Source organism: Anas platyrhynchos, chromosome 2, assembly GCF_047663525.1.
Source record: "Anas platyrhynchos isolate ZD024472 breed Pekin duck chromosome 2, IASCAAS_PekinDuck_T2T, whole genome shotgun sequence".
In the NCBI taxonomy this organism is placed as follows: Eukaryota; Metazoa; Chordata; class Aves; order Anseriformes; family Anatidae; genus Anas; species Anas platyrhynchos.
The window spans coordinates 49855344-49882136 of record NC_092588.1 but is presented as its reverse complement, the minus strand read 5'-3'; the positions used below and the strand labels follow the sequence as shown (position 1 = coordinate 49882136).

Genomic DNA, 26793 nt, shown 5'->3' with positions numbered 1-26793 from the left:
CCTGCGAGTTGCGCATTTCTACCAGAAACCATCACAATCTGAACACTGAGGGAAACACACGCTCATTTTTGAGGGAAACTCTGCCCTCATTTTTATTTTCTGAAAAGCTTCCAACGGTTTTGGCCAGGTTGGGGCTGGGACCTCGAGCAGGCAACGCGCCCTCCAGCTCCCTGACACTCCCTGCCCCGCGCCTCACAGCGCCGCCCTCAGGCGCCATAACGGCCCCGCCCCGGCGGCGGCGCATGCGCGGTGTGGCGGCGGAGGCGGGCCCTGTCCTGCCTCCCCGCTCCCCTCCCCTCGCGTCCCGTGGCGGCGCTGTGAGAGGCAGCGAGGGGCAGGCAGCGAGGCCGGCCGGCCGCGAGATGGCGGCGCAGAAGATCAACGAGGCCCTAGAGCACATCGCCAAGGCGGAGAAATAGTGAGCGGGCGGCAGAGGGGCGGCGGGATGGCCGGGCGCCTGGCGGCTCGGCCCGGCTGCCAGGTCTACCCGGCTGTTGCCTCGGGGCTGCTGCCGGCCGGCCGGGCGGCTCGGCTCCCCTTCCTCACCCCCGGGCCGCGGGGGGGGCGGCTTGGGAGTTGTAGTTCTGGCGGCCGCCCTGCGCGGAGCGGAGCCGCAGGGGAGGACTACGTCTCCCATCATGCCCCTGGCGGAGCGGCTTGGGGGGGGGGGGGGTGGTCTCGCGGGGCGACGTGACCTGGGGGGGGGAGGGTTGACATGGCGGCCGGGGCAGGGGCTGGTGGTGGGGGGTAAAGCAGCTTCGCCCAGCTGACACGTAGCTTAAAGGGCTTCACGCCTGCGTGTGGCAGGCTTTTAATTGCGTTTTGACACTGAATATAATAGGCTGCTGTGTAGATGCAGTAGAGCTGACTGTTCCAAAGATACCACAACATCAGTTACAACAACGACAGGCACTTCCAAAATCAAGGATCAAAAGTAGTGATAGCAGAGAGACTGCCTTGCAATAACAAATGTGTACCGAATATTCTTTTCAAATTACCTGATGAAAAATGCCTTTCAGTGGAATTCGTTTTAAGCATATCTTGGAAAGCATCTGACGTAAAGCACACTAAATTCATGAACTATGTACAGGTTAAAGGCTCACATATGTTAGCTAAATGAGTTCGAGATTTTTTTTTTTTGTGATAAGAATAATACAAAGTGAAAGCTTGCTTTGGATTTGTGTGCTGTGGTTTTCATCCAAGTAGGATTACAAAACCAATATATGGTGCGTATACAATGTTTTTTCCATGTTGAACATCTATTGCATCTGAAGTGTCAGTCTGCAATAGATACGAAAATTAACTTAAAAGTTTTATATATATATATTTTAATATTTATATATATAAATATATTCTAATATGGAAATCATAGTAGTGGGATCAGCATTGCCTGATGACTTGCCTCACTTTACAATGTGTAGTTTTTCCTCACATGTATATGTGTGCAGCACCAATTAAGTGTCATGAGCTGTTGTGGATGGATTAATGACAAATCCGTGAGGCTTTGTGTTTGTGTTGGGAGGTAAATTATTTCGCTTGTGTATGGAATGGAGAGGCTGACAGCTCTCAATTAGAAGTATTTTTTGTTTGTTAACTTCCTACTGCTGAGGAGCTGGGCTTGAGGTGTCTCTTTGGGGATCAATTTAGAAGCACGTTAGGACAGGGCATGTAACTCAGGAGATAATTGCAGTGCTTTGAGCAATGCCAAACAGTGTTGGCGTTTATTTTTGCAGTTGGGATGCCACTGTATTGGCACAAGGGTAGTCACTCCTTTTCAGATGTCGTCTAAAGTTCTAAATATGTATTAAATGCTGGAAAGGTAAAATATAAAAATATTAGTAATTGTTAATAAGCCTTTCTTCTTGTATTTTAGTCTGAAAACTGGATTCTTAAAGTGGAAACCAGATTATGACAGTGCAGCTACCGAATATGGGAAGGCAGGTATGTGTGACCGTAAATATGGACACATACTTTATGGTTTCAAAATACTCTTTAAGCTTAAACTCTGATAATAGTTTACATATTTTCAGTATGTTACTCTATAAGTAAAACTGTCGTAAAGACTAAAGTAAGAAGAAGGAAGATTCCTAGTAGCACTGTAAAATAAATTTCGAATTGTACTTGGAGGTCTAGACCAGTTGCAAAACATTTTTTTTCTTCTCAAGCTTACAGCATCTACCTTGGGTATTATTATGTGTCACAAAAATAAAGCTTTCCTCCTTCCACTTGTCCGCCCCCAAATCGTATGACCTTCCCAGCAAATATTCTAGCTGTTCTTAAGTCTTCGCTTTTTCATCATCTGTTGAAGTATGTCTTGACTAAGACTGTCTCAGTAAGGTAGTGACATTGACAGGTTTTTTTAGTTACAGTAAGATCTCTTTCCTCCTTCTTTTCTGCAGCAAATGTCAAACCATAAAATTCTTACTAGATGATTTTTTTAAACGAATTTTTTTTCTTTCTTTCTGAGAGTAGGCATTTCTACTTACTCATTTAAGCCTGAATTAAAAAAAAAATAATGGAGGAGCAATTAAAGCTCTTACAAATTGAAATTTACTTGAAGTCCTGCCTCAATATCCTATCTATCTAATGGAGATACAAATACATATTTGTGCCCTGAAGTGGTTTTGTTGAGGAAGTTGTTATTGGTTTGTTTTGTTGATGATACACTTCTATCACTACCCTGCTGACTTTGTATAATCTCTACTGATTAAACCTATATATACATGTGCATTTCTGTAGTTTTATAATTAAAATGCAGAGTGAGCGAGTTTGTAAATCCATCTGACTAGATTATGTATAACAGTGATGTTATGCAAGTGTTGTTGATAATAAATGTTTTCAATGATAACTAAGTGACTAATGAAGCAAGGAGGACTGTTGTGGGATTTTTTTTTCCTTAATTTAACAAGCCCTTCAATTTATCTAAAGAGTCTGTTTATATCTTTAGGTGATTAAATACTTGAGCAGAAGTGATGAGAAAAAAACAACAGGCAAATTGTAAATAAGAACTTTATTTAATTTCTTGCAGCCGTTGCTTTTAAGAATGCCAAGCAGTATGACCAGGCAAGGGAAGCCTGTTTGCGAGAAGCTGAAGCACATGAAAACAATAAAGCGTATCTTTTCATTGTTTTTCTTTTTTTCGAGAAGCTGACTGTTTGCTACTTAGAATGGGGTAATGGGTGTTGGTAGAAAATGTTTTTAATATATTTGTTCATTTCATCAATCTAAGAAGGTTCTCTTCTGGAAGAATATTCCTGCATGCTACAAACTCTTCTGTTTAGCAAATCTATGTTGTTTTAAATAGTATTTGGCATGATAAGGTTCTGACCAGTGCCTGAGATACCTAGGTACTACTTTGGAAATTAATATATAAATATTTTTAATTTCCTACAAACAGATAATATGAATTAAATTGAACTGACATTATTACAATGCTCATGACAGTATTTAGTAACCAGGAACGTGTTAGTTTTAAAAGTTTTTAAATCTTTTTACAACTTTACATGTGTGATTATACTGTAGTATGTTGCATTTATTTTGTCCTTAGATGCATTTATTTTTGATACCTTGCCTACAAACCTAATGGGTTTTATTTGCATTTATGGGAGATCTTTGTTTGAAACAAGTTGTATAAGATTTTGTAGACAATCTTTCTTCATTATAATTTTATGGATTTTGTCCTTGACTTTGGCAATGTTACTTCCAGGCTTTTCCATGCTGCCAAGTAAGTACAGGTGCACCAGCTAATCTGAAACAAGTTTTCTGATTTATGGTACAAGCATGAGCTATCATTTTGGTCTCATTGTAGTAAATGGCATGGTTCAAGTGATTTCACCATTTCAAAATCAGTTTAATGAAAGCACAGGCTAGGAAGGCCTGAAAACCTGCAGTGGCTATCTGAAGAAATAAGGATTTCCCAATCCACAATAGCTTTTGATATCAAGTACTCTTTCTTACATTAATTTTTTTATAAGCTAGAAGTTCTGCACTGTTGAGCTTACAATGAAATTTAATTAAAGAATGCTTCGAAGCAAGCAGGTAATGACAATTGAAATATTACCTGTGGGTCAGATCATGAGAATAGATTTTTACTGGGGAGATCGGAAGGTGTGGTTGAAATACTTTATTTGTGGAAGATAATCTTACACATATATTGTCTCATTACATAACTTAAAGCACTTGAAACATCGTCAAATTATTAAATATTAACAGTGAAGTGGTAGCTCATGCAGGTTAGCATTTGCTGCATACTTACAGCTTGCTGAAATACACCATATCTAACTAAATTGTAAATTTTTTTCTGCAGAGCTTATGAACAAGCTGGCATGATGCTAAAGGTATTTTCATTTACTAGTTCTTATTAAAAAGTACTCTTTTATAGTGAGTAGATAGTTTTATCTCACTCAACCATTTTAAAGATAGATGCAAGCAAATTGCATGTTACATTGCTGTTCTTCTGGTGACTTACAGTCCCCACCAATACCCTCAAGTAGTTAGGGAACATGCATTTTTAATTGGAAGCAGTTTTTTGGGTTCCTTTTGTAGAAAGAAAGGTGAGGGCCTCATGTCAAAGAATGACTGAAGACTGATGCTTCTGCTCTAAACTACCAGAAATTCTTGCCTTAAATGGGGAAGCACCTAATTGCTACTTGGATGAGCAGTAGATTGAAGTAAGAGAAATAAAAGCTCATATTCTAGCGCTGTTACTTCTTTACAGTTGAGCAAATACTGATTTTACCGATGACATCGGTAAAAGAACAATCCTGAAAAGAGGGGTGGTAGAATCAGGTTAACTCATGGGAACAAGACGATGTGGTTCTCTTTATTTTTGAAAGTGAAATATAAGTGTTTAAGTGTCTGGTAGAATTTGGAAGCTGTAGAATGAGGACGCAGTCTTGTTTTGCCTGTTTGCTCCATTAGTACTTGTATAACAGGGCAGTGGAATAGCATTTTTGCTTGAAATACATCATTTGTGAAAGAAAAGTATTTCTACTTATTTGACATAGGGTAATATATATGTCATGTAATTCTTAAATGCATGTTTTCAAAATATATATCTAAATATATTAGTTTAAATATAAATATTAAATTATAAAATTATATTAAAAATTAAATATATTAGTTGTTATCCATTACCTCAGCCATACTGCATGCATATGGTCTTTCAGTGAGTTTTGGGTGAGATCTCCAAACTTAACACGGCAGGTTATTGTAAGTCTTCTAATAATTAGTATTCACTGCTGTAATCTGATTGTTTATGAGAATCCTGCTTGTGACCTTTTGTATGAGTGTGTAGTAGTGAGTCAATAGTTTTATAGATGACTAGGTGGTATCATTTGGGCATCACTAAATCGGTGCTTATTAATTTTGGTACCTAGAAGCGAATTTGGGGTTTGTATTCAATCTTAAAATCTATTCAAGACTGTAAATGCAAATTAGAATCTTAGTCTGATGCTCAAATCCAATCTGACAGGAAGGTCAGCGTTTGTGTGAACTGCTGCTTAGATGCTCCCTAGCTGCTTGTTGAGTCAGATTTTAAAAATGGAAAGATTGAATTCAAAGATTCGTAGTGAGAAAACTCAGTTTTAAGTTGGACTGAAACCTGCAGAGGGAGTGAAGTTTTTGGTCTGACTCTATATGGCTGTGAGACCTCCCTGCTATGTGTCCACCTCTCTATGGTTATTCAGTGAATTTGTTGAACTCTACTAAACTTGTTCTTCACACATAAGTGGCAGTGCAGAAGGTGCGTTTCTGTACTGCTGCATATTCTGTTACTTTTTTTTATAAGCTGAAACCTCTAAATATATAATTGTGTTACAGTTTGTTTTGCTTTGTTTCATTTGCTTCATAAGCACAGCTCCTGACGGCAGTCTCCCTCTGTTTCTTTGCAGGAGATGCAGAGACTCCCTGAAGCTGTCCAGCTAATTGAAAAAGCCAGTATGATGTACCTGGAGAATGGGACACCAGATACAGCAGCAATTGCACTGGAACGGGCTGGAAAGTAAGCTTGTGGTATTGCTAGATAGAATACCTGTGGGGCACAAGTATCTCTTTGGTTGCTTCCCTTTTTGATGCTTTCATCTGAAGATAAATTACTTCTGTTTGTCACAGGTTAATAGAAAATGTGAGCCCAGAGAAGGCTGTACAGCTCTATCAGCAAGCAGCATCAGTGTTTGAAGTAAGCGTTACTTTTTTCTTTATTTTTTTTTTTAATTTTCACCAGCAAAGAACTTTCCAGTCCCAGAAAGTAAACTGACTTGGATGAATTGCTGTTTAGGATCAGCTGTGAAGCTAAGAAAATGCCTAAGGGTGGCCTCTAAATTATTTTTCCCTCCTTTCACATCAGTGGCTGAGTAATGAAGCTGAAGGGTTTTAGTGCTGTACAGAAAGAGATTATAAAAGTGAGGGGTCATTTCTTTTCTCAGTTTGGGACTTGATGAAATCTGACTGCTGTATGTTGTTGTTTTCTGCCTCTTGTTGGTCTGTCCAGAGCGCAGGGAATAAGGCTTCCGTTTAGTCCTGGAATCTAAAGCAGTTTGAAATTCTTGAAGGCACAGAATGAAGAGTTTGCTTAAAGCTCCACCAATCCCATAAGCCTTTTCATTATTGTCTTTGGCATATTTCTCTATAGGTGGTTGTTACATGACTCTAGATTAGCAAGTCTGCGTTGACATTGCTTTGCTCTCTAGATACATACGGGAGCTGGCTGTAGGACTTGGTCACACCAATACTCCTCGTGTTTCACTTGAGTTTGGGAACTGCTGGTAGAGCAGATTGGTTGTTTTTTGGATACAGACAACATATTTAGTTTAAGGTCTTTTAGTCTTAATCCTGTGCAATGGAATATGAATGTGTAATTCCTTTTTGGTCTTTTCTAGAATGAAGAACGTTTACGGCAAGCATTAGAAATGTTGGGGAAGGCTTCAAGACTTCTAGTCCGAGGTCGCAGGTATAGATTTATAACTATTTCTCCTTAAATGCAGTTGAATCTTTAACAGTGATTTTTTTTTTTTTTTTTTGTTGCTGTTCAAACTTAAATGCAGTTTCTGTGGAATCTAAGACTACCATGTTCATCCAGGATCCACGTGTTCTGGTAGAGGAGAATGTGACTTACAAGGCTGTGTTTCCTTTTTGTTTATTGAGTAGCTATAAAGGACCTACATCAGTTTTCACTAATTGTAAAACTACTTTTGGAAATTTTTTCTTCCAGCACTAATTTGTAGCAAGTGTTTGGAAATATTTTACCTCTGTCTAATATAAAACAGGGAAATTAAGTTATGAAACTGAGGAGAGAAATCTGTTGGCAGTGTTCTGATTCTGGACTTCTGAGAAGTGTGTGTCTTCGTTTCTCAATGGCAATTTATTTTAAGTGCTTATTACTGGCACCAAACTTGAGCTGCAGTTCAGCTTAGACTTGCTTCACTGAAACGTGCAGTTTCTTTGTCTGCATCTGTGTTTCTGGCTACTTTTAAGAAGCTTTATTTTGTTGTGTAATTGTGGTCAGAAAAATAAATTTATAGGTTAGTGTCAAAATCTTTCTGTGAAAGAGCAAGTTAACGTAGCTGCAGAACATCTGAAACATGGTTGCTCTGCTACTTTATAGTTAATGTGCTATCATTCATTTGTAGAAATTTAATATAGTAGTTAAAAGGAGTATTCAGACTGGAAACCAGCTACTATGTTTTTTCATCGCTTGTTGGCATCAGATATACTGATCGCTTATAGTAACATTATGGCATAGAAATCTGATAGAGGAAATCATGCGGCATTCGTCTTGTATAATCTTGCGAAAAGTGAGGTTTTGTCTGAATACCAGAGGTGTTCTTGGCTTGCATGCATGCGAAAAGTATTGTTGACTATATGTATTTATATATATTTATATACATTTTAATATAAATATTTATGTATACATTTATATACGTATATACATATACATATAGATAGATAGATAGATAGATACTCTTAATAAGACCTGGTGCTGATTTTAGTTCTTTTGCTTTTTATTGAGGAAAGCTTTGTGGGTGTATTAGTTAAACAGCTCAAAATGAGCCTCAGGTTTATTATGCTTGTTTCCTGGTACTGATACTCATAACTGAGTAGTGTTTGTTTTGTTTGTTTTTAGATTAGATGAGGCTGCATTGTCTCTTCAAAAGGAAAAAAGTATTTATAAGGAAATAGAAAATTATCCAACATGCTATAAGGTAAAAATCTAAATTACAATTTCTGATGGTGCATTTTTTTCTGGGCAACTGACATAAGCTAATGGCTGAATTCTGTCTGACAACATATACCTCTTGATTCAGGGATATCTTTCTTGTTAAAAATAAGAATGTGTGGTGGTTCATTCTTCCCTCACCTCTGTATTTTTCACCACTGTAATGTTTTGAAGATAGGATTCTATTACCTGTGGGAGCTATAGTGATTTATGGATGGGCCTTCAAATTGATTTGAACAAGACCAATTTTCTGTTTTGGAAGCTGAAGTAATTTATTTTGAAACAGGAAGAGAGAGAAGGAGAATCATGAACATATTCTTACTGTATTTTTAATAGGATTGTCTTCTGGTCTGTGTTTAGCTTGATTTTATTTCTTCAGCATTCTTAGTAGAAATATTTGATTTTGGTTCTAAGTAAGAATTTGTGATAGTTTGTTTTGGGTTTGCATTCGGCATGACCTGTATGACGAACCACAAAAAGAAAAACATTATCTCGTTTTGTGTAAGAGTTCATTATAACATTAGAGGAGATAACCTATTTCATACCAGCTGATGGCTTACTACTCTTTCATGATGTTTTTGTTCCAGTATATTAGAATCATTGAAGACTCATAGTGATCTTTTCACACTAAATATTAGCAGTCCATTATCTTTTTCATATTTTACTTTTTTTTTTTCTAAGGAAAAATTTGTTTCTCTTTTTTTGTTGTTTAGAAAACTATTGCTCAAGTCCTAGTTCATCTTCACAGAAATGATTATGTTGCTGCAGAAAGATGTGTGAGGGAAAGCTATAGGTAAGTCTGCTTCATATTTTATAATTTTAAGCTGAATATTTCATTAATGGTGATTCTTTCTTATGAAAGAGCAAGGGAAACACTCTCTGTCAATAAGTTTTAAACCTTTAAGTCTACTGGCTTACAGTGCATTCTGTATTAGATAGCCACCTATCAGGAATATTTTTTTTGCTCTTAACAGGTTCAGCAGTAATTGCCATTGTGGTATTTGTATTAGTGAATATACAATACTTATGTACAACAGGTGAAATGAGATTAAAATTTGAAGTTCATTTTCAGTTTTTCCTTGTTAAAAGCTGAGCAGAATGCTGTTACGGCCAGACTTCTTGCCTTACTGATAGCCTTTGGCATGTCTCTTTTTCAAACAGAACAAGGATGGATTACCTATTTGTAAATTCATATTAAGGATTAAAAGTGTGGATTTCTGAATGTCCCTAACAGATTTTTTTTTTTTTTCAGAATCTTTTTGCCATGTCATGTGTTGAGGCCCTTAAAAAGTTGAAATCGTAACTTTTCATTACCACATTTTGTTATTTTGAGGATGAAAATGTTTAACAAAGCCTCAAAATGCTCAGTAGCAGCATCCATGTACAATCAATAAACCTGTCTAGTATGGTGATTAGACTGAGGGAAAGATTCATCTAAAGGTTTTTGTTGAAGAAAGACTTGTAGCATGTGTGTTACTACATTTCTGGTTCTGTTGCTGCATAATATCTTGCCCTTATCATGCCTTAAAAAAAGAAAAGCAAGATTTCTCCTTTTCACATTTTTTTTAATAGTTGATTGAACTGAAAGATAAATTAGAAAGTAGGAACTAGTCCAGTTCCAGAATACAATGAAATGAAGCAAGTATTCTTTATATACCCAGGAGAAAACTGTGATGTCAAAATTTGAATTAGTGTTTTACCATAAACCTCAGAGGCTTTCCTACAGCTCTTCATTTCAGCCTTCATTTGGACTTCAGTAACAAAATACTGAAACAACGTGGTTTTACTTAACTATATGTTTCAAGTGAAATGACGTGAACATATATGTAAGTTGTATAGTTATTGTATTTTTAGAAATAAGCTGTTAAAATCCATCTTTAAACATCTTGGCCATATTTTCTGTCTTCAATTTGTATGTTATGAAGAAATTTGTTACAATTTTTTTCTGTACATAAAATGGAAGAGACTTAATTGACTAGTCATAAAAAATGAAAAAAAATAATCTCTTTTTGACTTGGCTGTGATTGCAGTCTAATTCTCAGCAAACTAATACTGCTGAAAGTTGAAGTTTATGGATATGATCCATGTACATAGAGAAGTCAGCATTAGACAGTTCGATGGAGTAAGTAGTGCATTAGATTCTTAATCAGTTCCCAGCTCGTCTACGTATTTATCAGTGGTATTTAAAGATAGAATAGGTGAGCACCAAATAGATTGCTGGAATGTCCTAAATATGAACTCTTAATTTTCTTCAGTATACCAGGATTTAATGGAAGCGAAGACTGTGCAGCACTAGAGCAGCTTCTAGAAGGGTATGACCAGCAAGATCAGGACCAAGTTTCGGAAGTCTGTAACTTGCCACTCTTCAAATACATGGACAATGATGTAAGTGGGTATAGGTCTTAAATTTTGTTTGTTTGTTTTTTTATAATCCTTTTTGCATGTTTAGTTTGAGAGAAATTTTTGTCTAATAGAGGAAAATAAGGTAAGCAAGGTCCATACATTTATTGTGACTTGCTCTGTCATCCTACCTTGTGCCTGCAAAATTATGTTTTTCCCTTTTTTTTGACTTTGCTGCCTGCCCCTGTGAGTTCCCACACTGATCTGTGCTGAATGGTGGGAAGACTTAGATGAAAGAGCAATTTATTATCAGTATGTGGAGTCTGTTTAAAGAGTTGTCCAAAATGCAGTTCCCTTTTCATTAAGTTATTTTCATTAGTTATGGGGCCAGAACACTTCGTTGCTAGAGGTTTATCTCAGAAGTATTGTGTTGCTGCCTGCATAACCATTACCGAATGAATGTGATGTCTACAGGATGGCCTTGCTGGATGCTTTTTCAGTGCTTATTCTATAGAGAATCAGTAATTTGTGAAATATTTTTTTTTCACTTTAAGAAAGGTAGTCCATATTGTGGTGGTTTTTTTTCTTCTTTTAAATTGTAAATTTGTAGGCAGAAGGTATAAAGATAGGAAAGCCATAACATAACAAACTTTGTAACAGTATCGACTAATATTACTTTATTACTATGCTGCATAGTAAAAACCAAGGTACTAATTATATGGAAAAACACTTGTGAGACTTAAATGAACCATAACTGGATAATATGTGCAGAGGTGCACACTGAAATTGTTTATGGTGTTTCTGTTTTTTTGTTTTTTAATTCCTTCTGAAAAGCTTGAACAGCTGAAGCTGTAGAATCCAAGGTCAGGTAGGATGGGGCTTTGAGCAACCTTGTTTAGCAGAAGGTGCTAAACCTTACCCATGGCCTGTGGCAGGGAGGTTGGAACTAGATGATCTTAAGGTCCCTTCCCAACCCAAATCATTCTATGATGATTATATAATCATTTGGCAAAATTATTGTATAATACACATTATTGATATAGTCAATTCTGTGCAGTGTAATTTAACAAGACTATTTTGTGATAGTAAAGAAAGTAAACTTACCTTTTTCTTTTTTCTTATCAGTATGCCAAGCTTGGTCTTACCTTGGTGGTCCCAGGAGGTGGGATCAAGAAGAAATCTCCAAACACTGCACAAGACAAAACAAGAGGACCAGCCACGGTGGGCTCTCATGCTGATGAGGAAGAGGATGAATATTCTGGTGGACTGTGCTAGCTGCAGATATATGTTATCTTAAATATCTAACTTGTTTGTGATGTTGAGCATATCCAAAGGTACCAGATTTACCAGAGCTTCATTGCAATTGTGATACGGGAATGCTAATATTAGCTTGGCAGCTTTTGGGTACAAAAAAAAAGGAGAAAGAGCATGATTGTACCTTTCATCTTGAAACACCTTTGGATTTCATTTCTTACCTCGTAGGAGCTTCTTCAGGGCCCTGCCTGCAGTTTATGGGGAAAAAAAACGAGGGAAGTTTTTACTAAAAGCACAGCTTAAAACGAAACCAAAACTCTGAAGAGAGGCACTGGGCTTAGGGAGAGCGGCACAAAATTTGAAATGCTGGATTTCAGTACCTGACACTTTTTTGTCCCCAATAATATGTTTGTGATTGTTACTGAGTTAAATGTTAAGGTCATTAAATGAACATCGTCTGGATGTTCATCTCCTGTTTAACATTGTTTAAGGGACACCATGGCACGGAGGGATTTTCCACTAGAGTAATCACAAGGGGGAACATTCAGTTTATTTTAACATGTTTTTAACCTCACTGTGGAATATTATTTTGGTATCTTACTCTTTGCAAGGAATATCCATGTGGTTGTAGAAAACACTAAGCCAGCTACTGTGGAGAAGTTTTGCAAGGTTAAAGACATAGATATGCACATCTTTCATCTTATATTGACCTGAAATCTTTTGAAATATGTGAGTGCATAGTGTTTGTATGCATACCATTGAATGCATACCTTGGGAATGGAAGGAGTGGACAACCTTTCTAGCACTGTTTCCATATGCCATAATGGAAATATGCCACTGTTTCCATGCATGCCATAATTAAAAACAAAAATGAAGGTAGCAGTTAATGTGTGTTAAATATAAAGTTCAGGAGACAGTGTTTAGCAAAACTTAGGTGGTATGTTTCAGTGATATGATTGAGCTTCGGAGTTTTTCAGATGTTCACTTCCTAATCAATACTCTGGTCTGCAAAGACGTTTCATTTCTTTTGTATTTTCAAAGCATAGAACAGCTATCTCTTACAAATGGCATTTTTCAAACTAGCTCAAATCCAAAATAACCAAATTTTAAAGCATCTTCTCCACTTCTATTTGATTACAAGTTGTCATGTCTTTCACAAGCTTCTTTAGTGTCTAAATTAATGTGACCATTCTATGCTTAAAAGTTGACAACCCTAGAAGACGAATCTGTGGTCTGTTTTTTCAGACCCTAATCAAGATCTGCACTAAAGTGATGTCCAAAGTTCAATAAGCAGTAGACCAAAAGCATAGTGTTAAGTGTCAATACAGTTTCTGCCACATTAAGGAATTGAATGGCTTCAAGAATACCAAGTGTGTCAGATGTAATTGTGATTAAGGTAGACTTTGAGGGCTAATGTTCACTATTCTTGGGGTGGATAGCACTGAGTAGCATAGCAATGGGTGCACAAAATACACCACGATTGTAGGTAGGACTGCTGTAAAAGTCATGTTATTCAATTTAATAGATGTTCAGAAAAAGTTTTTTTTCTTTTTATTATGTAATAATCTCTGATTTCAAAGCTGTTTGAGAGCTTTTTAAAGCTGTTTAAACCTGTTGTTCTGTACTGTCTGATAGATAATTTCCCTCTGTTATTAAGGATGTACGTAAAAGTTTTTGTACTTCTAAAAAAAAAATAGCCTAAATGAAATTTTAGGAAGTGAGTTGCTTTTCTCTCAGAATGATTACTAATATACATGAAAGATGTTTCTTGAAGACCTTCCTGTAACTCTTCTTTCTTCACCACTGAGGAAACTGAGGTGAGGTGTTCAACCTTCTGCCTTCTGGATTTGTTCATGAAGGTCACCACGCACTTTTTTACGGGGAGTTTTTATTATTATTTTTCAAGCACATTAAGAAGCACTGGGAACACTAAGTAATTTTCCCTGCTTCCATTTCTGAAATTACTTTTGGTGAATAGTCCCAAGGAGTTTACTACTTCGTGTGTGCAAACAGTATATACTGAGAAGAAGACATGCAAGCAGGAAAGAACTTGATAAAATTGGTTCATTAGGATGCTTTTTGTGTTGGGAAAAAAAAAAATATGCAAGGCTGTCTCTTACCCACTCCTTCAGCTTTTTTTCTTTTTACCTTGTGCCAAGTATGGAAAATGTGGGGGCAAAAGTAACTCATGCTAAACACGTTAAGCTGCCATTGAATTTAAAGGGGTTTCTCTGAATCTTAGGAACAGAATCTTAATCTTTGATTGCAATGTTGCTGTAAAGACCAAATCTGCAGAAATGGAAGTGTATGAAAATAAGATGGTCTATTTTATATAACTTATTCTCCTATTTTAGGCAATGAAAGTGTGATAGGAATGTTATCTGCCTTTTAGCAAATGTTTAACTATAGAAGATGCTGTCTGTATGTTATGTATAAGTGTTTGTTTCTATCTTTCAAAGCAATTTGCACACTTCTGTAAATATAATTTAAGTGATTTAAAGTGAAAAATACACCATTTTCAGCAAGGAAGTTTCCAAAACTAATGCTGGCTGTAAGAAAATTAAACTTGCATGAAGACTGAGCAATGATCAGTGTAATGTATATGAAATTAGATGATTTCTAAATTATCTGTAACTTAAGACTGAGTATGCCCAAGTGCAGTGTGAAATCTGTGCTTTATTTGTTCCTTTCCCAAATCTGTGATGTATTAGATTATGAAGTGTGTTTGTAACAGCTCTACAGATGCTGCCTCTGAGAAGAGGCTGTGTTTCACCAACATGAAAAATAAAACTTGAAACTAACACACTTGTGCTAGCTTTCCCTGTTGTTGATCAGGTCCTACTTAGCACTGCCATTTGAGAATTAATGTGTTTTCTTTTGTAATCCCAAACAGATTTCATGTGATCATTTGTCTGATTCTGTTTGCCAGGCATTGCGGGTATATTATGTGATCAAGGACCTAAGTCTTGGGAACTTGCTGGCTTGGCTTTGGGTATTGCAAGTCAGTGGTGTCCAGTCTTTGCAGCATGTTCATTCGGCATTTCCTTACCATCCATTTAATTTTATATGTTTCTCTATTTTATTTTATTGTAAAATTTTATTTGTTTCTCTAACTGACCTTTTGGTACCTTTCTGCTGGCTTTCATTATCAAGGAAATGACATTTATTTGGCATTTCTGTCCACTCAGAATAAAAATTACGTATGTGTTTCGCCTCTGTGCTGATATGTAGCATCTTGGTTGATGGCACTTCACTTCCTAAAGGTTTGTATTCAGAAAACATTGTTATAGTGGGCGATCGTCAGACTGGAATTTGTCATCTTTAACAAAGAGAGAGAGAGAAGTAATACTCCCAAGTTCTCAGACTTACTTTTAGCTAGGCATAGTAATTAATGGTTTAGCAAAATGATTGTAGTGATGGGGGAGGACATGCAGATCATTAGATCTTCAGAGATTAAGCACTTATCTCCACATTTGGGCTGGTTGAATGTATAGCAAACTCTTGAAGTCTTCTGGAAGAATAAATCAATGTGCTCCAAGATTTACCTGAGTATTCTGAAATCCAGAAAGGACGGGGAACAATGATGGAAACAGCACAGACATGAAAAAAGTCCCTGCATCAAACTGTGCTTGAGTATTGATATTGACTGTAACTGAGGTATTACGTGTGCCTCAGGACTCTGAGAGGCTAAAAGAGGTGCCTGGACCAAAATGACAGGGTCAATTAAATGTGGAGGATATCCTGGCCACAATAACTTGAACGTTAATTTTCAACAAAGAACTGTTTTGGAATGGTGTAAGAAGGGCACATAGAAGTGACATAAATGGCTATTTAAGTCACAGATTTTTGCTGGTTTAAAACCAAGACTTGGAAGTGTGGTAAATGGGAAGGTAAGGTTAGTTTGGTTTTAGAATGATTCATTCTTTACCTATGGCATTTTAGTTGTATGTTGAAGTGTCACTGTTGGATATTTAAGCAATTCTATGGATACTTGGGAGTTTTTTCTTCTCAAGTGTAGTTTGTAATTTTTTCCTGTTTATGGTAGTTAGGTAGTATTTAGATTAGTGTCAATGCAATCTGTGCATCTTGGTCTGTATTAGTGTTTGAGCTATTGTTAACTCTCCGCAGGAAATAGCGGAGGGAAAGTGAAACAGTTCCTATCAGTGGTGTGTGAGTTAACGTTAGCTACATCAAAGTGCTCATAAATAATTCATGTAAGCTGGATGCATGAGTGTCTGTGACAAAAATAAAAAAAATAAATCTGTGTAGGTAAGCTGTTTCCATTGAGGTTTTTGGAAAACGGGATTTTTTTGGTGGGATTTCTTTGCAACAGCAGTTATTGCAAAGTGGCAGACCCTGAAACCTGGATGAGTATGTGACCATTATCACTGTAGCAAGTGGGTAAGGCATATATTTTTCAACAAAATGTTGTGGTGTGTTCTTGTGAAGAATGGGTAGCACTGCATCTATGCAATGTGAAGGTGTGTTTCTTGTACAAATAAATGAAGAAGGTAGCACAGTACTACCAGAAGCATGAGGTTAACCTGAAAATTGTGTGGGAGAATGTCTTCCTGAGCCCTTTTTAATATGAAATGACAACAAAGCACAGATCTTGACACAGTTTAACGATGTGGGCTCTGTAACTCTTAAGAGACTTCATCATTACTGACAAATCACTTTTTCTACTGCATTCAAGTCAAAGCTGCTGGAATACTTGAAGGCTGAAGAATCTCTGGCACTGAAGTTCTCCAGCATGATGTGAATCATTCCTTGGGTGCTGTGAATAAAGAGCTGTAAAGATAGTAAGAACTAAGCCTTTCTTGGGGAGAAAAAGAAAAAAGAAAAAAAAACACCACACATGGAAACCAAAAAAAAAAAAAAAAAGACATTAAAACATTTAATCATCTAACTTTATCATGATTAGAAAAGTTTCCTGAAAGTAGGAAATAGAAGGGACTCCTGCCCCCTCAAAAAAGCCAACTAGTGCTGGTAACAAAATTGGAGCAAGTAGATAAAGCTTTCCAGAGCAGAAGGGAACCACATAGGATCTGTGGTAATTTTAGTAGAGGCTGAGCAGGAATATCAAGCTGTAAGCTGATGGTCTTCAGAGGCCAGCCTCACCAGGTGTTGGGCTCGTTTTTCCTGTCTCTGTCACCCAGTACCTGTCAGAGACCTTCCAAAAAGTACGCAAGTCTTTGTTTCATCCTTGATTTCCAGTGATGCAGCAGTGTGGCTGCCAGCTTGGGACAGCAGTGCGAAGCAGGTGTAAGTCTGCATGGACATTGAAAGAAAAGATGGCTGTTGGTGCTCATCTGCTGAGACTAATGAGGATAGCAGTAATGAGCATGGCTGCTCATTACTCATGCACATTGGAAGGGGTACTGATGGGTAGGTACAGTATGACGTTGCAACCCCTTAGGGATACTCGACAGAAATGTTTGGATACTGGGGCGAAAAAAGTAGATCCTAGCATCTGTAAAATATAAATTGGTTACCATGACTTCCCTTGCATGTTTTAGATATGTATTTATGCACTTGTATTTTGCTTTATTGCTAAACTAGGCATAACCCGGAGTGGGCTATTTTTCCCCAAAGCGTTGGTATTTCGAGGAGCAGCTGAGGGAGCTGGGCTTGTTCAGCCTGGAGAAGAGGAGGCTCAGGGGCGACCTTATCGCTCTCTACAGGTACCTTAAAGGAGGCTGTAGTGAGGTGGGGGTTGGCCTGTTCTCCCACGTGCCTGGTGACAGGACGAGGGGGAATGGGCTAAAGTTGCACCAGGGGAGTTTTAGGTTGGATGTTAGGAAGAATTTCTTTACTGAAAGGGTTGTGAGGCATTGGAACAGGCTGCCCAGGGAAGTGGTGGAGTCACCATCCCTGGAAGTCTTTAAAAGACGTTTAGATGTAGAGCTTAGGGATATGGTTTAGTGGGGACTGTTAGCATTAGGTCAGAGGTTGGACTCGATGATCTTGAGGTCTCTTCCAACCTTGAAATCCTGTAATTCTGTGATTCTTATTCGTTAGCGCTAGATGGTGCTGCAGAGCAGGCAAAGAGTTCTCTTTTGCAGCTAGAAATCGTCTGGGATAGTTTTAACATTAAAATACTTGGGGGTGGAGTATTGATTTGGTTAGAAACCACCGCCACACACTGCTGCTTCTCACCCCTTGCAACGCCTGCCTGGACGTCTGAGGCTGCACAGTTGGTGCCACGCTTCTCTGCCCTCAGGCTGGGGGTAAAAATCCTTCATGATATGATGGTTGCTGGTGTACATGGGACAAGCACCATGTACAGCCTTGCTGTCACGCTGCTTTTGCCTCCTTGAAGCTTAGATAAATGCATTTATTTTTGCCTGTGATTTATACCATGATAAATGGGCCCTTCATGAGGTTCAAATCACAGGTGTGATGGATGCGTCTTTTCTCTCCCTTTCTCTGAGCATGGCTCTGAGAAATCAGGTCACAGAGAGCAGGTGGGAGAAGAGTACATAAAGCAGGAGCCACTGCGTGTTATGACTTGTTAATGGAGATTTTGAGCTCTCCTTGCAGCTGCAAATTTATACAAAGTTCAGTGTTAGGGACAGCAAGCAACAAGTTGAGGTGAGAAAAGCTGACTGAAAATAGGCAAAGTGAAGGATGTCAGTCATAATGAAGCAGCACGTTGGCTGATGGGAGAGAGGAATCCTGCTGTAATTTGCCAAAAGGACTAAGCTTCAAAAAAGTGCCACTTTCTGATTTATTTGCAGGGGTGGGGAGGAAGGGATGGGACTAGTGTGACTGCTCTGTTCACACTGGGAAGAAGTTCTGCTGCCATGTGTGGTGTGAGGCAGCAGGGAAACAGACACGTTCTGGGATTTGTGTCCTTTTCCTGTCACTCACTCTCTGAAGTTCAGGAATTAAAGGTAAAAACCTTACAGCAGGAGACGGGGATATTTTTTAATTTTTTACATTTTTATGTGTGTGCAGCTGACAAGTTTCTAGCCAGTGCTTTCTCTGCTGCACTGCTCAACAACTGTCCTGGAGTAATTGTGTTAGTAATAATATAGGAGAGAATTCATGAAGTGTAAAGACCTGTGGTACCCCGTGTGTCTTACTGGTGCCAAATGTTTTATTTAACTGACCACCATCCAGTAATTTTCTGGCACCCGTCTTGTGTAAATGTATGAGTTTCCAAGCTGAATAGCTGGAGGAGGAATGAGGAGCTGCTCAGCTGTGCAGGAGCCCCGAGTACAGGCTGGTGTGTAAGGAGCGAGTGGTTAGAGCTGGGTAAGGCAGCTGTGTAGCAATGAGTCCAAGCAAAGTATTTTCAAGCTTTGATAACAGAGATGCAGAAATACCGGTATAGTTAAAACTTCACCTTAAAGTGGGATATTCTTCTGGTATTTCAGCAGTCTTAATGTTTATCCCTTCAAACTTACCAGATGTTGCGTATTGTGGGAATTCCTGAGAGCTGCTTTTCTTTGAAACGTCAATGAAGAATTCCCCACTTTGAAATACATCAGACTATTCCTGATGCAAGACACAAGTTTGGTGACAAACCCTGCCATTAAAGAAAACTGGAAAAGAAAAGAAAGCACCTTTTTCTTCCATTGATTCAGACAGATGCGTTGTATGTAGAAAGCTTAGATCCCCTTAGATCTTAACATTCCCCAATATAGGGTTTCATTTCCCTCACTGAACATGCATGTTAGTATGCTATCTGAAACTGAGATAGCTGTCTTTCTGTATCTGCTATTATGCAGCAATTAGGAAGCAAAAAAAATAATAAAAAATCTTGTGGTTGAGATGGCAGCAGGAGGGAACTCAAGAAAGAGAGTGTGCACATGCCTGTGTCGCTTGTTTATCTTGGGGTATGTTATCCATCCTTTGATGGATAGGCTGTCAAATGGCTCCATGTTTGTGTGATTTTGTCACCCATATTTGCCTGGAGATGCTATGATGATGTTGGACCAGGTGTGAATGCCTCATGGTTGGCTTAGTGCAGCCAAACAGAACCTGATATTAATGATGTGCAGCCAAGTTAGCAAATGCACAAAGTAGCCTGAATGCATACGTATGCTATCTACATATCTCCACCTACATTTATGGCACGATATTTTTTTGTATTAGATGATCAGGGATATCTAACAGGAAACTAATGTTTTTGAAGTAGTGTTCACTCACAAGACTGGAGACTGAAATGCAGTAATGATACAACTTGAAGCTTCAGAAGTTGGGGTATGCATTAATTACTTAAACCCTGACAGAAAGGTATTTCTGCTTCAAGGATGAGTTTGTCTATCACTTCTGTATGAGAGAGGTGTGGAGAAACATCTGTGATCACTCTACTGAACCTAAAACAGCTAGTTTGTTGTAAATTGGAGAGGAAAGAGGAATTCAGTTTTTTTTTTTCCTTTTTTTTTTTTTTTTCAGGGCCTTTCAGGACTACTTTAAAGATGAACAAAAGAACAACAAGAGGAATTTTTAAATGTGAAGAAGGCAGGTTGATTGCATGATTTTTTTTTTTTTTTCTTTCTCTTTGCACCCTTGTTCCACTTCCTTGATTATAACATGTTGCTCACAGCTTTTTGTATTACCTTTTTGGATGGTCAATAAAGCAGAATATAATAGTTTCTTAATTGGTGCATCATCCATCGGGAGAAAAGCCTATGCCTATTGAGTTTTTCTTATAGCAGATTACATCATGAATAATTCTGACCACTGTATGTAGTCTTGTATCACTTTAACAAAAATACGGTCTGCTTTTACACACAGCTATTGTTCTGTGCTCTGATCTTTACTGATCAGAGGATGGGAAATGCTAATTAATAGATTCAATCTGACTGAAGCATAGAAAGAGACAAGGAGGCAGTGTGTAATCTGGAAAGGAGTGGACGCGGAAAGAAGGCACCAAGAAGGTTTCCAGCCCAGTGCTTGGAGTACTCTTGCTCTCTTATGATAAGTATGAAGAAAAGCAGAGGAACAACTGGAGACATAATGTGCAGTTTGACAAATAAGAGAGTTGCTGGAGGGAACCATAATGTGAATTGTGTATTTGATGGCTTGGATAAATCCCTCAAGCTGCTGTTCTTGTTAGAGATTTAAAGGCATTTCATTATTCACTGACAATTCTTCTGCAATGCATTAGGGGAAATTACTTCTTTATGGTGTCCCTTCAGTTACTGTCAAATTTATACCACTTTGATCTAATACGTTTCTTCATACAGTATGAAGTGGGTTATCCAGAAGTAGAGCAAACCAATGGAGAATGTAATAAAGGGTGATTCTGCTTGCTGTCTGCTTGTGGTTTCCCTTCTCCATTCTATAGGTGTATGCATTTTGTCTTTGTTGCTGTAGCACGAATATTTTTTGAAGTCTTTGATGTTTTCCATTTTTTCCGTTTACCTTGAGGGAAAAATAAGCCATTCCTTTGGTGAGATATTCCAGTAAAACTTCACCCTTTTAAGTACATTTTTTTTCTTGTTTCTTGGCTTGGTTTGTGCTCATTGGAGAAAAACAAGTAATAAAATGAATATACTGTTATAGGGCTGGAGCTGACAGAAAGCTACTGGTCTCTGTCAGCCCTCCAGGATGTGCTGCATTTTGGTGACAACCAGGCTGGCATTTTGTTCCTGTTTTTGTTTTTTGCTCTTGACCAAATACAAATAGTAGGTGAATGAGATATATAATCATTAGATTTAAACCACGTCCATCTTGGGAGTTGTGGTAGATTAAATGAAGGTTTGAACTTAAAATATACAAACTGTTCTGCAGTAACTTTCCACGCTGAGGCAGAATTTTAAGGGCTCTCATACCTCATTGAACTCTTTTTCTTTGACTGAGGAATTCATAATCCTTTGAATTAACTGTGATATGGTTCACTAATATAGCACATGCTGTAAGTATAGCATTTTGAGACGGTAGGGATAAATGTGAATTAATTGCTTAAAATACAAATGCTACATTTCTTGCTAGTCTTCTAAGTTATTTCAGTGTAGTTACTTGTGCCTTTGGCTCTCTTCCCAATTTTCCTAAACATCATGTCTAACTAGTATTTAAAGATGATGATGTTCCTGATGTCTAAGTAAATTGTTGAAAATCCCTGGCAGCCACTTACTCCTCAGATGAAGATTTGAGTTACTCCAAGGCAGCTGGGGTGTATTTTTTTTTTCAGCCCATCAATCTCTAAATTGCATTCACTCCTATGCTTCATTTTGTTTTAGGGATGCCACATTACATATCAACTCTTTGAGCCAGACTGTGATACTTCATGTATCTCAAAGCCTTCCAAACTTTCTTGGATGAACCACTGGCAGCCTGTGGGCCTTTGGCAACCTCTCACAACCAGGCTGTGATCAAATTCTTCCCCGCAGAAGTCTAGGATGATACATACTTGATTAGGATCTTGTTTCTGCTCACTGAGTTCTTTCGTACAAAGGTCTTGGTGGCAGGCAGGAGAGGTTGGCTGAAAGGTCTGGAAGCTGCACATCCCAACTGTGCTGAGGTTAGAAGCAACAAAGGATCAAAGGCTGGGACTTTTTTTTTTTTTTTTTTTTTTTTTTTTTTTTTTTACTGTCAGGAGTGAATGAAATTCTGTGGTAGTGTGTGCACAGATCTGTCTACACCCATGACTGCACGTAACTCAAAAAATCACTTTCAGAAAAAGGACAGAGAATAGCTAACATAAGGAAAACTGCAATTTTGTATTTTATTAATGATGCAATTTTTGCGTTTTGTAATTATGGATGTTCCTGTAGCCAAATTAATGTTGAGATCACAGAGCTGGGAGCAAATCCTGAAGTCTGATTCTGGGTCAGGAATTGAAAGTCCCTGGGGTTCAAAGTGGGAGATAAGTTGGAATCTGCAGTTCTCCAAGTGTGTGTCAAGCTAAAGCAGTAAACTCTCCCTCTCTCCCTGCTTCATGTACTCGCCTACAGACATTATGCAGCTGATCCTCAGCTGTGTGCAAGGTGCACTGCCTCGAGGCAGCCAACTGTACCCACAGGCCAAAATTCCTGCAGTGAAAGGATTTCAAGGTTCTGGCTTTCACCCCTTTCTCCCAGACAGGCTTCCATGGCAGGCAAGGGCCTGACTGAGACTCCTCTATGTATTTACCAGGCACAGACCCCACTCCTGGGGGAAAGATTTCTGCTTTCTTCTTCTGTCAGGGTATTAAGTGCTGGATCCTGCTGCTGGGTGTTACAGAGAAAAGAAAAGTGGACTGGGAGGTTGTGTGGCCAAGGATGGGTTGGAGGTCAAAGCAACATCTACTGTTTGTCAAGGCCTTTTCATTTCAGGCAAATGGTCTTCAAGCTTCTTAAATGACACTTGGGGGTGTTTGAGTTGTTACTGAAATGCAGCCATTTCCAGAGTTGGAGGCACAGACAACATAATAACAGGCAGAAACCCCACAGTGCCAGAAAGTGGAAAATAGTGGTCTCCAAGTGGTACTACAGGAGGGATTTCAAATAGAGATTTGATGCTACTTAGACTAATTGCTGGGCTGATTAGCCTGCAGTCTTTGCTTCTGGTTCTGTTCTTTGCCTTGGCTTAAAAGCTTCTTGTCTGCTGTCCTCTTCCATCAAGAGCATTTATAGTCAGTTATTGCAGTCGTGGCCCTGCTACACCCAGCAGCCCTACCTTGGCTTGCTGTTTGTGTGCTTGTTACACACAAATTGCCATGTTTCACTCTGCTGGTTTAACTGTCTGTTAATTAGGCATTTTCTAAGCAGTAGTGCCAGGTAGGAATAAATCTGCTAGACAGCAATATCGCTCGAGTTTTCCAGTTTTTGTGTGTGGGTAACATCAGGTCAACAGTTATTTGTCTTCTGCATTTAGTGAAACTGGGGCTGAATGAGGTGTCCTGGAAAGGTATAAATGTATCTGAAGTGTTAGCATTCAGAAATAGGAAAACAAACAAACAAACAAAAAAACACAACCCAGAACATTATGCATTGGAAGCTTTAGCACAATCTGATATACTATCTATTACACTCAGTTTTTAGGTAATTGATGGCATTAAAATACTCTCAAGGCCTGGAGTCTCACTTCTTTGGCTTCCTTCCCCTTCTTCGCCTTTTCTTGCCTCACCACACCCCACCACCCCTATTCTCTCTCCAGATCCTCCCCCCCACCCACAAAAAAAAAAAAAAAGAAAAAAGGAAAAAAGAAATCTGTAGTTCTATAATTTATGAGACAGTCTCGTAAATTACCATGGTGGAGTTAGTTGTCCAACTGCCTGTGACCTGCTGGGTATTTGTTGGAAAAAAATAATGAATTCTAAGAGTTTCATGAATCTTAATGTGAATGATTCTCCATCTGAAAGTTTGGACTGGATTGATTATTCCCCAGTTTGAAATATTTCCCTCTTCTATTCCAAGGGTAGTAACATTAACCTATTCTTAGGGAACCTGTCACCCAAAATGCAGATAGCAAAGAGTTGGAGAGAAGAGCTGGCAATTCACCCATAATTTCAAAATGTTATTGGTCTCAGATTACCACGTTAAAAGGAAGCCAGGATCATTTAACGCATGACTTACTAACCAAGAAAGGATCTAAATTTAACAGAGGACATTCAAAAAATTGTTCAACCAATGCTAGTGTTGATGTTTGTATCCTGAACTGGATGTAACTGGAGTTGTTTCGTGAACTGGAGCTGGGAGTCTGAAAACCATCTTGTTTCTCTGGTTTGTAAATGAAGAACATGCTCTGCAAAAGTGTGCTGAGATAATTGTGTCCTTTGTAATGAGTTTCAGTACTCACTCAGGCCTCCCATCAACAGTACCAAGCTGGATATGCAAGGTATCACTGAGAAAGGACAATATTGTCTTGTCCCTTTGGGAGGGGTAAGTACATTCAAGGAAGAGGATGCATATGGATGGCATAAGGCAGCATAATAACAGCTCTGCATTCTCCTAATTCTAAACTATGAGATTTCTGCCTTAGTGCAATGTTTCTGATACAAAAAGTCTGTAAGAGAGAGAGGGCAGGGCCATTCAGTTGTCATCTGCTTGTGTCCACAGAAATCTTGCAGACTCTTAGGGTTTCTTTAAGCCAGCTTTAAGGATAGAGATGGTGTCTGTGTTCCTGAAGTTGGGAGACACCCTCAGGCTCTCTTAGGACTGTGTGGGAGTTGCCATGTGTATAAGGATGAGATTGTGATCTGTGAGAGATGTGATGTTCCTGCTGCTGCTTTGGGTTTGTGTTTGAGAGTCTCTGGTTAATGTAAGCCATCTGAATCCTGCATTTTCAGTATGCTTTTTTGTTAAGAGTTAAAAAGATCCACACACACCCTGTCCAAGGTCAGAATTAACTCCAAGCCTGCAGCCAAGATCTGTATAGCCTGGGAGATCCAACCTACAGCTGATAACCCACATACTCGGAAGGATGTTTATCAGCAAGAATCCCTTTCTTCTATCTTTACTTTTCATCTTAGTTCACTTATTTTCAGGTGGTGAGAGGTGTACCTTTATAATGCTTTAAAAGTTTTAAACTGGGACTAACAACTGAGAAGCAATGCAAACAAAATGAAGGCAATACAGCTGGAGACACAATGCCTGCTCCAGACTTGCTCCCCTGAGGTGAGGAAACTCCCGTTCATCTTAATGCATCTGCTTCCTCAGGTAAAGCTGCCTTGTACAAATAATGGCAGGAGGTCAGCATCTTCTCTTTGAGCTGAATGGCTAACAGAAAAGGTCCGATAATGCTCTGGTGGCTTTTCTTACTTAAAAGATAAATAAATAAATAAACAAGATTATATTGTGGGGCTGAGTGGTTGCTTGATCTGAAAAAAAAAAAATAAATAAATAACTCTTTTCCTTACCTGCTTTACCTTGCCTCTCCTCAGCCCCTGGAAAGAGATACAGCACTGAAATCAAGACAGGGTATTGTGAGAAACTGTGCTCCTCACATATGGGGCAGCTGAAGAAGTTGAGCATCTGATAGTAATTGATTAGTAAATTAAATTTTAACAACCTAGAGGCTGCACACGGTCCAGCCCTGCTCCCCTAATATAAATCATTCAGATTTGCAAATACGAAACACATGTTTTTCTGTCTGACCTTGTCTTTTATGGAGCAGTGGAGATTGCAAACGCAGATGCTCAGGTTTGTCTGCTTTCCTGGCCGCCGAGGCCGCAAATGGCAGCTTTGCTCTCGGAGCACACGTTACGTTGACGTTGCTTTGCGACCTGGAGAAGAGATACGGCGGCAGGCAATAAAGCTGGGCTGGAAGCTGCTCAGACAGCCTCGCTCCCTTTAGGCCTTGTTCACCCAGAGCGGGGCTGTGACCTCCGGCCCTGAAGCCCGGCTCCTCTTCCTTTCCCTGCCACGGGTGGGAGGAGGACACAGCTGCCTCCATAACGTGGCTGACAGCAGAAGGCAGGCAGTCACCTGCTGTCTCCACCAGCAGTAAAGTGCACGTTTTGCCTGTTTCCTAGCTGGTTTGGCTTAAACCCAGCAGCCTTGAAGCACTCAGTCTCCGGCGGCTGAGGCAAGTCCTTTCCCCAGGCTCCTTATTTTAGCTGCAAGCTCCAACGTGGACCTGGGCACCACCACAGCTAATGCTGCTCACCCTTTTCCTGGAGGTGTTTAATGACTGGTTTAATGAGCAATTAAAGATAGTTTTCCCCTTGAGAGCTGAAGCCAGCCTGTCTTTATACCCCTGGAGGAAGGTAGGGCTCTCCATGTGTACCGTTTCTTCCCTTTCTCATCGGAAGGGCATGTCCCAGTCTGACACCTAATTTCTAGCACTCTTATTCTGGAGCAGAAGTGGAGACAGCATGTTTAAAGCCTCAGATCTACTCTGACTGCAGTCAGTGGGAATTTTCCTATGTAGGTGCTAAGTATTATTCAGTGTAAGCAAAACTTGGCCCGTTACTTTTAACTTATTTTCCATTATAAATCAAATCCCTTCTCTAATTTTTGCCTGAAATCTTTCCTCCTACAGAGGAATTTGTTGCGGCTCTAATGTTGCCATGAGGTATTTCAGCCACGAAAGCTTGAAAATAATTT

At 38.9% G+C, this 26793-nt stretch overlaps 1 protein-coding gene and 1 long non-coding RNA gene across 3 annotated transcripts; one reads left to right on the top strand and one right to left on the bottom strand.

The window, feature by feature from the left end:
* The first annotated feature begins 238 nt into the window (after positions 1 to 238).
* Positions 239 to 14610, top strand: NAPG (NSF attachment protein gamma). 2 transcript variants are annotated; one of them, XM_027452061.3, is made up of 12 exons: positions 239 to 418; positions 1874 to 1941; positions 3029 to 3113; positions 3707 to 3724; positions 4307 to 4337; positions 5892 to 6001; positions 6112 to 6178; positions 6879 to 6949; positions 8123 to 8201; positions 8929 to 9008; positions 10471 to 10600; positions 11681 to 14610. In XM_027452061.3, exons 1-12 carry the CDS (start codon positions 243 to 245, stop codon positions 11828 to 11830), a joined length of 1065 nt encoding a protein of 354 aa, XP_027307862.2. In that variant the 5' UTR covers positions 239 to 242; the 3' UTR covers positions 11831 to 14610. The 2 variants fall into 2 exon arrangements, with proteins under 2 accessions (XP_027307862.2, XP_071890803.1); XM_072034702.1 differs by lacking the exon at positions 239 to 418 and having other exon boundaries at positions 1887 to 1941; positions 3697 to 3724.
* A 5243-nt stretch (positions 14611 to 19853) lies between these two features.
* LOC119716249 (uncharacterized) lies at positions 19854 to 26353 on the bottom strand. The gene is made up of 3 exons (XR_005264024.2): positions 25843 to 26353; positions 25605 to 25631; positions 19854 to 23645 (listed from the first exon to the last, which is right to left on the bottom strand). It is a non-coding gene; the product is annotated as an uncharacterized lncRNA (long non-coding RNA).
* Between the last annotated feature and the right edge of the window lie 440 nt (positions 26354 to 26793).